Here is a 12,823-nt window from a genome sequence, read left to right as displayed (position 1 = left end):
CCATCCATTTGAAAAGCAAGAAATCTACCTCCCACTCCATCAAAGTTGCTCTCTAAAATGAGAAATATCATGCAAAATTATAACTGGATTTTTATTAGAGCTGAGTCATGATATTCCATGCTTCCTGGGCAACTTGCAACTAATATTTCATTGAAAACTTTCATAATTAACCATTTTTTTTCCTGCAATCTTCTCCTTGTCAATATTGGCACAATGTTTTGAGGCCAGCTTGCAGAAACCATGATAATTGCTCAAGTAATGAATATTTACTTATTTTACTTTCCTGGAAGTCTTGTTCTTGGCCAATCCTTAATGGAGTGGTCTTGGGATAATATACTAACAGCATGTGCCCTCATAGACAGGGCACGCGCTGCATCTTTCACTCCTAACAAAAGCTTCACTTGGAAGAGAATGCATGATAAATTTCTGCCAATTTAGTTACATTAATAACCTAGCCGGTTTTAAAGTATGAAAGCCTTTTAAAAGTTTCATACTGTGGAATTAAAAAAAATGTTTTCATCAAGCAAAGCTGTAAAGGAAATTGGTGAAATGCTAAAAATCTATTCACCTAATCTACGCCAAACATCTCTGATATCCATGGGCATTTTTATTCCACTGATACTTTCAAATCAGACTTGTAAGACATTTCGTTTTTGTGAAATTATTTAAATTACTGTATTTCCTGCCCCTTAAGATGCACCCAGATTTATTGGGTCAGAATTTACGAAAAATACTTGAATCAGACGGAAATGATGAAATTATTTTGATGTTTAAACTTAATGCAAAGAAAATTGAATTGTTGCATTCCCGAAAATTCATCATCGCCAGGCCAAAATGCTTTTCGGCTGGCTTCTTTCTGTGGGAATATTTTCAGGAAGTACTTTTAACAAAATATCAAAACTCTTGTTGCTTACTACTGAATCAAAAGAGTGATAGTATTGACATTTGTGATAATGTCAACCATTTTCTATGCCTAATGAGGGAAAAAATATGTAATAGCCATTATTTTTCAGGCAAATCACCTGGCTGGGGTATATTTTGAAGTAAAAAAAATTGCATCTTATGTGTCAGGGAATAAAGTATTTGTAATTTGTCTCTGAAATTTATCATGCAACTTTGTTATCTGTTTAATTTACTTATTTTTAGGAATGCATGGTTGCAATAAGCAAATGAAGTATATTTCTTTTGGAATTAAGTTGTTAGCAAATTAGTTATTTGAATATCATCTACATCTACATAATACCCCGTAAGCCGCCGCAAGGGCGTGTGGCGGGGGTGTTAGGTCACCAACCGTAAAAAGGAACAGTACCACATGCAAAACAGCCACATGAAAAATTACACCACAGCAGCACACATACTCACACAAATATTCCTTCATCCAACACTCATGCCAACACATATACCATAAATCAACACAGGCGTTATAGGTAGCGGGAATTTCCATCCGCGGAGAGGGACGAGGTATTGAAAGTAAGATTTAAAAGCAGATGTTAGGTCACCAACCGTAAAAAGGAAAAATACCACATGCAAAACAGCCACATGAAAAATTACACCACAGCAGCACACATACTCATGCAAATATTCCTTCATCCAACACTCATTAAAACACATATACCATAAATCAAGGAACAGCTGCACCCCAGGATGCAGCACGAAAGCCATCCAACAACACGCAAGCCAGGACACAACAAGCAAGAATGTGAAACACCACTACCACATGAACATGCACCACAAAACACTCTCCCCCCCGAGGAGGCTGTAAAAGGCAGGGAATGCGACCCAACGTTGCAGGTAGTACGAATTTCCCCCCGCGGAGAGGGACGAGGTATTGAAAGTAAGATTTAAAAGCAGATGAACACTAATGAGGTCATTTGGAAAGAATGGGTTATTATAACAAAACACATAAGGTTAGTGGAAGAGCATGCATTTAAGTAGAACTAATTATTTTTTAGACGCTGAGGGTGGCAAGTGGAATTTTTGCTATCCATAACCCTGCAGTTGCTATCCCGTATTGTCCGTGGGAAGAAGGAGTCCTTGAGTCGGCTAGTTCTGGCATCTATTTCCCGAATTTCATATGCATGATCCAAGCGACCAATGTATGTAGGAGTACGAATAATTTGCGAGACCTCGGTGCTGAAACATGCGGATCTGAATTTATTTAATAATTTCAATCTTGCATTGAATCGTCTCTCTGCCAATGATTCCCACCCCAATTCCATGAGCATTTCGGTGACGCTTTGCGTTTTATCGTAAGAATTTTTTACAAAACGTGCTGCCCGGCGTTAAACCTTCTCAATTTCCCAAATTAGACCTTTTTCACTCGGATCCCACACGCTACATGCGTATTCTAAATAAGGCCTTACAAGAGCGTGGTAACAACGTTCCTTGACCTTCGAGTCACTTTTGTCGACAATGTGTCTAATGAATCCCAATTTTTTATATGCTTGACCGTAGACTTTACGTATGTGAGTCCCCCAAGTTAAGTCTTTTGTGAATGTGACACCTAGGTATTTTACCGTATCAACTACTGCTAGGTCAACTCCAGCTAATTTGTAAGCAAATCCCGTTGATCTTTTAAAGAAATTTACCACCGTGCATTTATTATAATTTAATGTCAATCCCCAGTTGGAAGACCATTTAGAAATGCAATCTAATTCCTAAAAAAAATTACACCAGTGACCATTAGGTTAGCAATCCAACGCCCTATCCACCCTACCATCTATCCACCGAATATCATTTGAATTTGGCATCAGGAAGCTAAATACCACTCTCATGCAGAGCCATTGTACTGGACATAGTATTATTATGGCCTTACCTCTTGAGATTTCACATAACAGTAGAGTGCTGATTATTCAACATCCAGGTGTTTGATGGGCAGATTCATAGGCAGATGGGCATTGATCCCAGCAAGAAACTCCCCTCTAATCCCATTCCCTTGACTCCTTGTTAGTGCCTGATGATATTGATCATTTGGAAAAGTTTTTCCATCTGCACTCAAGTAATTTACTCTGATAACTTACGTAAGCATTCAGTTGCATCGTGAAGCCTTATAAAATGATATCCTGCTGGTTTGACCTGACCAGTAATCATCTTTAACCATTAGTTTTTTTGTTTCCTTCAGAAAGATTTTTAAAGAGGTGTCATGGCTAATTTAGCTTTAAAAATTATTTAGAAAATATTGACTGAATTTCCATTGCATAATCACATATTAGTGCATGAAGGATTAGATGTAAGCCCCTGCATTTAATGTTTGTGAGTAGAGGAGGTTGGTCTCTTGGATTTGTGAGCTTCCTGGGAGTTAATAGGGCCATGGCGAGGCAGATTAGTGGCTGGGACTACTGACACCTCTGAAAAACTGTGTCGATTGGACCACATGCTACCACTTCTGAAAGCTAGAGGATCCCATTCTCATGAGCTCCTGAGATCAATTATTATCTGCTTTTGGGAGAGTGATAGTAGGTTCTGGTGGGTAGCATCAGAAGAATATTACATTCAGGACCTATTACATTACTTAGCCTGGGATATGAGTTCAAATCAGTGGAGCTGGTTTTTTCCTGTTGATTTTGCTTTGAATCTTCTGCAGTGTCTGCAATAATTTGCAATAACTAACTCAAAATACTTACTGCTGTTACTGAGAATTTATAGGTAAGGAAGTAGAATTGCCTGAATACGCGACTGACATAATGGGTTTGAAAGGAAAACAAACGAGATGAAGTGCTAGGCATAGATGGTGGGAGAGGAGAGAGATTGTTGGAAGAAATCATAAGGAGAGAGTAAAAATGGATGCAAAGCTCATTGATTGGCAATGGGATGTAGAAGACTGTGATGGAAGGGAGAATATTTGGCAAACGAGGAAGGGAACAAGGAATAAGATAAGGATGTTGGACAAAATGAAGGGAGGAAGGGAATATGAGGTGTGGCAATTAAATAACCAGACTGGTGCTATAAAACATTTTATTGATCATCAATTGGGCATTGGAAGGTTTATCACTTTCAATGTACTCTCCTTGCTGATCCCTATAACCCTCCATACGATTCTCCCATTGTTCAAAGCAGTTCTGGAAGTCCGCTTCTGTCAGCTTGTTGAGAAACTCCATCTCTTTTGTTTTCCCTGCTTCCACACATTCAAATCTCTTCCCTTAAGCTCCAATTTGGCCTTAGGAAATAAAAATAAAGTCACAGAGGGCCGTATCAGGGAAGTACGGTGGGTGTTTCCACATGGTGACGCCATATTTTGCAAAGAACGTTTTCACAGTCAAAGCAGCATGAGCTTGAAAATTGTCTTGTTGAAGCATCCAAGAATTGCTCTACCTTAAATTGCTTCTCCTCACTCGTTCACAAAGTCAAAACCATGGTGCAATAATGTTGATGGACTCTGGCCTTCAGGGATCCAGTGAACCTGGACAATTACATGCTTGTCGAAAAAAAAACAATCATCACGGCTTTGAATTTTGATTTGCTAATTTTTTATTTTTTTTTTGCTGTGGTGAGTGTGGGCTCTGCCGATGCATCCATTGGTGCTTTGTTTTGGGATCACAGGTAAAAAAAAAAGTGATTCTTCACTAGTAACAATTGCCCTAACAAGTCTGGGTCATTATCACTGGGTTGTTTAAAAAGTCAGCAAAAAAGTTCATTCTTGATTCCTTTTGCTCTGCAATGAGAAGTTTTGGCACCATTTTTGGGCAAACTTTGTGCATGTTGAATTATTCATGCAAAATCTGGCAGATGCTTCCTTCGTTGATTCAAGTGAGTCCCGCAAAGGTTTGAACGCTCAAACAAAAATTTTGTGGATGTTGTTGTCCGTTTTTCGTGTTAAGGGTTGTGAATCTTCTTTGGTCACTTCACATCCCACCTTAAACCTTTTGAACCACTCCAAAACTTGTGTGCATGATAAACATTCCCTGCCGTACACTTTCTTTGACATGGCACAAGTTTCTGTAGCAGTTTTCCCCAGTTTCACGAGAAACTTGAGGTTAAATCATTGCTCAATCTGGACACTTTGCATTTTTCAACAAGACTCTGGCGCAAGGACTTGGAATGGGCCATTGCCACTGCAATGTACGACCGCGCACATCCAGCTCAGGGTAGGGGAAGTATCGACAGGCAAAGACATGTTCAACCTGCCGCGGTGCACTCGCTGTTTGCTGGTAGCAGCACCACTCTGTTTATTTGATTGCCACCTCGCGTGTAGAATTGAAGTGGAGCTTATTGTAACGTTGGATGTGAGGCTGTGTTTTGTAAGAAGAGGCTAAAAAGAGGGTAATTATCATTGTGTAGTTTGTGTCCATCTGATGGTAATCTACCTTAACCGGCAGATTACCATCGGTGATACTAAGTTCGTAAAAACCTTCCCTGCTGATTGGAATTGATGGCAGTGAATGAGTAAACTGTGCACATGTTTTCTCATCAAACTTATTTCGGTGCTGCCAGTTTTGATGCACAGGACACATAACTACAGATGCACAAGAGTCAAGAAGATTTGAGCTGTATTTTTGAGGGGGAAAAATACTTCCTCTTAACAAACAAATACAGTGAATACCATTTCAGACTTGCATAGATACTCACTTTAAATCAGTAATATTTAATTGACAATTCTCTTCTCTTGTAAATAGTGGAAAAACATTTTCAGGTGACGAGAGTTAAATAAAGATTGAAGGGAAAACGAAGCTGACGTTTGCTAATGTTGTAATTCTGCCTCTGATGCCACAGCTGACATGACACGCAGTGTGATTATGGCTGTGATCTTTCAATCCTCCCTATTTGAAAACATTGAATGATAATAATAATAATATTTATTGGTTCATGGAATGCATGTTTGTGAGATGTATGGAACACATCGCGTTGACTGCAAATATTACAAACACAAATCATTGCAATTAGAATTTGAATGTAAATGTGCAGTCAAAAGTAAAGAAAATAACTCTAACAGAGCATATAAGAAGAAAATTATTTATCATTAAAGAGAGAGACGTGACCTAACTCTGTGTGCCAGCATTGATGGCCGCACACGAACTGATTATGTTTAGATTTGAATGGCAAAAAAGTATCCATTTCCCTTAGTTTTCGAGGTAATGTTTTCAGGAATTTCGCACCAGCATGAGGAGGGTTCTTATCAAACATAGCTGTGTTATGGGCAGTTATCCTTCAGTAATATGATTGTACCATTTTTCAAAATGAATAAAGTATTATTATTATTATATTACAACCTCTTGTGCTGTGCCTATGTGTATCAGAATTGGTTATCAAATTGAAAGTGACTTTGTTTTGCTGCACAATAATAATGGCATGGAATTTCAACTTCAAGGAATGGTAAAAATTATGAATTTTTTGAAGTAAGGCTCACAAATATTTGCCCTTGAGTTACCTTGAATTGCCTAGGATTCTTAATGCCCATTGTTGCAGCCTAAAGGCACATATGAGTGTTGTAACCGCATGTAACAAACTTCTGATGTTGCATTTACTAATTTATTGTCATTCTCTCCGCTTTTCCCCTACCCCTTTCTCAATGTCCCCCTTCCATCCCACCATTATTTTCTTGTTTTGGTGACTTACTTTCAATTGACCTTCATGAATCCCCATTCCCTGAATTTTCCCCCTTCCTAATTTTCCCCATTAATTTTTAACCCTCGCATCCCTCACATTCATTTTCCTCTATCCCACAATTCACTCACTTTTGCCCCCCCCCCCCCCCCCTCCTGCCTTCATCCTCTCTTGAAACGACCCCCTGCCTGCTTCGGATGCCTCACGGCCAGCCGTTTTCAAGCCGCTTGGGTCCTCTTCTACAAGCACAGGTCGGTCGGTGCTTCGCTCTTGCATAGTGGCTCCTCATTTGCCCTACGGTAAAAATGAAAGCTGTTGCCTCTCATCCTCTCTTCAAATCTCCTTCCCCCTTCTTCTCTTCTTTTTATCAAGTGGGCCTGTGTTCAATTTTGCATTCTTACTAACTGATTGCTGGATATCACATCACCCCTGTGTATCGCTCATGAACACGACATTGATCTTTGATTTACATGAGTCATAATTGTGTGATTGCATAGCTTTATTAGCAGGTAATTAAATTGGGAATAAGGAGCGAGTGTGTGTGAAGTGATGGTGATCCAAAATATTAAAGAGGTCCCAATTTTAAAGTTTGAGCGCAGTAAGAGAAAAAAATATTCAAAATTGTGCGATTATATTCACTGTAACTCTTACAGGTTCTTTGTCAGGATTTGATCATGTAGAGGATTTGAGCATTTAGATGAAAATATAATTTTTTCATCTCCGTTTGGAACATGTTGTAAGCTTTTCTGAGTTTTTTTCATATGTTTTCATGTTTTCCTTGGCAGAGATTGTCTTGCCTGTAATAATCTTTTGTTGACTTGGAATGTTGTATATTGCCCGCTAATACATATTATAGTTACTATGGCATATTATTGCATTAGAGATAATGTATTTATTTAAAATAGTGAATTTAGTACTAGATGATTATTTTTTTTTAAATTCACAACCATGAATGTCAGGTCAAAGCTCTGTTTCACTGCATTATCTCACATATAGTATCTTACCTTAACAATTAGTGTTATTGAAATAGAATAAGAAAACTATTTCAAACAAACCTAGAATTAGTTATTTCATACTGTGATTTCAAATGCTCATCTGATTTTTTTTTAATGTTCAGAGTTTTATGCATAACATTTTTCACTGCAAGCTCAAACGACCTAGAGCCACTGTCCTCAACCCTAATATTAGTGCGATGGGATAGTAGAGTTTAAATTATATACCCTGTACATAGCAGGGCATGGAGGGTAGGGAAGTGAGGCACATTTTTGTCAATGGGGTTAAGATTTAATCCCTGTGCCAAAACCAAAATGTTCCCCAGAAGGTCTGGTGCACACAAAATCATGCTGCCTGGGTATAACTGGTGATGTGCAGATGACCCTCCAATCATTAGCTTAGCATTCTATCCAATAGGCTGCCATGCCTCTGAATAATATTTACTATAGCTAAGTAGAGTTCTCGGGGCTCGGCCCAGTTTGAGACCCAGGATTAATCAACCAAGGCAATTCACCAGGAAATACTCGTTGTTGAGATGTTGTGTATTTTGCATTATGTATACTTCTCAACTCGTATGCAATTTACTGTGTTAATAACTCATCTTTAGGTTTAGCAGTTTATTAAGTTCAAGAAAATTTTTTTAGCTTTTTATTTTTATTGTAAAATTCTGATATGGATGAATAAGGAAGGGTCACTTATGATTTCATTACATCCATGCGGGAAATCCTTTCAGATAACCCCATTAAGTTATGTTTTCAGTGAGAAATATGCAGTATGTCATTCATTGTAGAGATTTGAGATTGGATGCTTTTTTTAAACTATGGGCACTCAATGCTTAATCAAATTTTCACTTGGTTTTCAAATGCACTGCAATGTCCTACCATGGATGTCAACACTTAATCAGATCCAATGTTCCATTGCCTGTCAAAAAAAATAAAAATGGTGGAAAAGCAAGCCTCTCTCAGCTTTGGAAAATTGTAAAACAAGTTTTCTATAAAAAGTACCGTGAAAAGTTTTGGAAAAATAGATTTATTTCAGATATTGCTACAGTGCCTCAAATTCTTCCAGGTAAATCCCTTGAGAGTCGACGCACTTTTGCTAGCGGGTTTTTCACGCCTCGAAGGCTCCTTAGTTAGGGGTATTCCAGATGGTCCTTTAAGGGGTACTCGTGCAAGCTTCTTTGATGGCAATTAGGGTCCCATGGAGGTGTCCTTAGAGGGAGGATTTCACTTTTTGGAATGGGAATGGGGTCTGCTGGCGCCAAGTCGGGATTATAAGGGGGTTGGGGAATTCTCGCTATGCCATTGCAAGAGGTCATCGCCAGAACACACACACATCTGCTCTTGGTCGTCCGTGAAGACCTTCGGGAGGACGAGTTCAGTGCAGATCTTTTGCATCACTAAATTTTCAGAGACATAATGGTGTGCACTGTCATCTTATCAATTCCCATATACGATCTGCGATAATGCATGCACTTAACCAATGGTTTGGATTCAGCACTTAATGTACACATTGCATGTTGTTGACTTCGACAACCATTCGGTGCGGGGTTTGTCCTCCACACTCTCTCGGCCATCTTTGAAGAGCGTGTGCCGCTTAAAAACTGTATTTTGTGACATGCTTTCATCTTTCAACACTTGGTGAATCATGCCCAGCATCTCCGTACCCAATTACCCGAGTCTGACACAAAATTTGATGGTGTGTGGTATGTTCAATGGTTTGTTGCATTTTGCACCGAGTCACTCGACAGGGGTCCACTAAAAGCACGTACTAACCTGAAGGAATGCTCGCAAGCGATTGGCTTTTGGTGTGTGGGTTGTAGGTCAGACCACCAAGCCCACACGCTGCAATGTACAGTTACCTCAGGATAAAATTGCACCTGATACTTCTTATCCATGCCTTGTAAGGGTGGTGGCACCCTAGGGTGTAATGTGGTTTTCGTACTCTAGAACATTTGTGGTGAATTTGTTTTAATTAGGCCAGTTATCAGACATTATGATGAAGTATATTTTTACATATTCCACTTCTAATTTACACCAGAAATGGCTTCTGGTTGGTTTCTTTGGCAAAGGTGAAGTGAAAGGTGAACAAATCATAACTCTTTGTAACCCAGTTAGTTTGACACATCTAGTGGAAACTCTTGAGGAAGTTTAACCGGCTTTATTTTTCCATGCGTATTAATCCTAGTTTAAAGTGGTTTTAATATGCTGGGCCAATATTTAGTTATTGTTAGCAATAAGTATATCACATAACATAAATTAAAAGAAACTTAATTCAAAATAGTCTTGGAAATTTCTGTTTAAAGCATGTTGAATTGCCGTTTAAAAAATGTCACTGGGACTTCTAACCATCTCTATGGGACTGGGTCAGTAAAATATCTGAGATCCCTAACCTTTTCCTTTATTGTTCCTTGTTCTGAAGTATACCATCCTTGGCATTCCTCTTTAGGTACTTCTGTTATGGCCTTCAGTAAAATTTTGTGCCTCAAACAATATCCAATTAATCTAACTCTTTCTACCAATATTAAAATAAAAATGTTGTCCAGAATTCCTAATCCTAAAGTCATATGGTGGGTTTAAATAATGTTTTATGTTATTCCAGAACATCTATTTGTTTTTAAAGCTATCAAAATTGCCATGGGCTCAGGAATCCTGGTTTTTGTGGCAGTTTGCTCATTTTCTCTGCAAAGTTTGATTCAATTCCTGTTCTGAATCCCAAATGCATGTACACATTTCTGAAAAAGAGCTAGAATTACTAAAACAGCACTTCTGTGCCATGCAATTGAATTTTTATGTAGGTTGAAGTAATGACAATAAATGTAAAAATAATGGCAAAAAATAAATGATTGGTACTAAAAACTACTGATATACATTCTGAATATATTAAAAGCCTTAACTGTATATTTTTTGCTAAGAGTATACCTAATTTATCCCATATTGCATGCTCTAGGTTTTCCATATGGATATAAGGGTTTTGAAAAAAATATTTTTGTAGGCTTTGCTTTTTTGAATTACTCATCTGCAATACCTTATCAGATTTTCTTTGAGATTGAAAGACTATTTATGGATGCGTTGACAGGGGAAAACGTAATTGGTAATTTAATATTAAACAAAGTGAAATCCACAAAGAGCAAGGTATCCCAGTCAATTGTGAAATCATTTCCTAATGATCATCAACTGTCTGCTGAAGTGAGTTCCTGGTGCTTCTTCTGTCCTCCTTGCTTCTTCTTCCTAACACATCCTTTTCCCTCTTTCAATCACGCTCTTCTCTCTCTCTCTCAATTTTCAATTGACTCCAATGCATGTTCTAATGAGCATTACCTGTGCATTGCATGCCTTCACCTTTTAGTTTTGGCTCCTGTGTGGCCTGCTGTTATCTCCTACTCTTTAAAATATTTTATTTATAGAAATTTTGGCACTTAACATTCTTCTTCAAATCCATATCTTGTAAATCAATATTCCTTTAAAACTCTTTTCAGTAGTTCTACAGTTCACATTCACAGGGAAAGGCACCGAAAACAAAGCATGTTGTCATTGCCTTACGATTCTATTTCCTTACATCATCCTGGTTTTCTTCCTAAAAGCTTCTTTTTCCACTCCTATCCTTGTTTTATCTTGCTCCTCTCTCTCCATTGCTCAATCACCCTTGACTGAACTAGATTTTTGTAAATTTTCACTTCCTCCAGAGCCCATCTTTAAACTTAGACATTTATTCTTCTGCCTTTGTGATGTATATTACTTTAATTTTCATTTATTATTAGTAATTTTACTAGAGACGTTAAAGCAAATAGTTGGCCTTATGAGTTAGTATATTATGAAGATGAGTTTATCCAACAGTTAAATAAGTAGTTGCAGTGCACATTTTCCTCCATAGTAGCTGTCATTACTCTTTTTATAATGCCATACCTTTCATATGACAGCAATCATCCTGTAAACATTATGATGGAGCTTTTTAACAAGTGGAATTCCTCTGTTTTTTAGGCACTTAAAGCAACTTGGTATATTCCCTGGGGACCAGCAGTGTTGGTGGAAAGCTGGACTTTGCATAGCTGCTGCCACAGCAGTTGGATTTCTTCTGGCCAAGGTCTTCAAGTCTGATAGTCGGCGGTAATTATTCACTTCCGAAGAGAGAAGAGCAGCAGTGTTTGCAAGGGCTCAACCTTCATTGTGTTGTGCTCAACATTCATCGCATTTTGACCAGGTCATCATTCTCTAACGACTAGATAAGCTGTAGTTTTTGGTGGATACCTGACTCCAAACCTTTGTAGCATACGTCTCTATTCCCGAGTCATTTAGCATGTGTTCCACCAAAAATGTCCCATCACCAAAGACTGAATACCAGCATTTATCTATAAATTATGTTAATTCATGCTGCATAATGTTTAACAGAAAGAATTTTACATGAGTTGATATGGATTCCTTTCTCAATTAGAAGCGTAGCTTTAATTCTGAAAGATGAGATGAGGCATCAATATGTTGATCCAGTATTAAAATTTTAATGTGGTATCCTTCTAATGAAATAATTCCCTTGTCTATTCAAAAAGTGTTCAGAATTAAATTTGCTTTGGTGAAAAGGTATGGATTTACGTTATATATAATTTGGTCTGCATATCATGTCTCTGGCATTGCAAAGGAATCTCCTGGGATAAGTTTCACTGTTACAGCTTGTTTCAGTACCAGCCCAAATTATATTTTATTCTCTATATTTATCCTGACAAATAAATCCATGGTTCTGATTGGTTTTCGTTGCCGCTTATGCAGGACATAAAATATTTTGCGCAATGAATGCATATGGTGTATTTTTACAGCTGGCAGTGATATAGTCTAGGAGTTGAATGTGCTTCAAAAGTTGGTTATCCTTGTCAAAGAAGAATATTTTCGAGTAGCAGTTTGTGTGAGTGAGCTGTTTCTATGAAATTTCAGGAATCCAAACAACCGTCATTGTATAACCATGGGAGCAAAAATTTTGCATTGAAACAGTGCATGTGGTGTTTTTACTGTCTCTGGCATGATAATGAAATAATGTTCTTCTCAAAGAAGGTACCATGGTGAGTGCGCTCGGCTGCAAATTTTATGTGAACTGTATATTAATGTATTATAATTGAGCCTTGTTGCATTAATTTAACTCCAGAAAGATACATTGCCCTTATGTAAAGTTCAAAATGGATGTTGAAAAAAATCTTCCAAAGGTTGTATCACTTGACCTCACCATTAATTTCAGTTGTTTTGGATAGAATTGTGCATGTAGATGTAATAATTTTTTGTAAAAATGTGGAAGTAATAAAAATTGT

At 37.9% G+C, this 12,823-nt stretch overlaps 1 protein-coding gene across 3 annotated transcripts in view; it reads left to right on the top strand.

Moving 5' to 3' along the window:
• Window positions 1–12,823, top strand: part of Miro (mitochondrial Rho GTPase) — a 43,217-nt gene extending 30,394 nt beyond the window's left edge. The window contains exons 17-18 of one of the 3 annotated variants that reach the window (XM_071594960.1): window positions 6,753–6,791; window positions 11,514–12,823. In XM_071594960.1, the coding sequence (XP_071451061.1) occupies window positions 6,753–6,791; window positions 11,514–11,643 (169 nt within the window). In that variant the 3' untranslated portion in view covers window positions 11,644–12,823. Of the gene's footprint in view, window positions 1–6,752; window positions 6,840–11,513 lie in introns of all 3 variants that reach the window. The other 2 variants (XM_071594951.1, XM_071594967.1) reach the window with 2 other exon arrangements.

The sequence above is a fragment of the Hetaerina americana genome, unplaced genomic scaffold, assembly GCF_022747635.1.
Source record: "Hetaerina americana unplaced genomic scaffold, ioHetAmer1.1.p SCAF_1, whole genome shotgun sequence".
Taxonomy (NCBI): Eukaryota; Metazoa; Arthropoda; class Insecta; order Odonata; family Calopterygidae; genus Hetaerina; species Hetaerina americana.
This window is presented reverse-complemented; position numbering and strand designations above follow the sequence as displayed.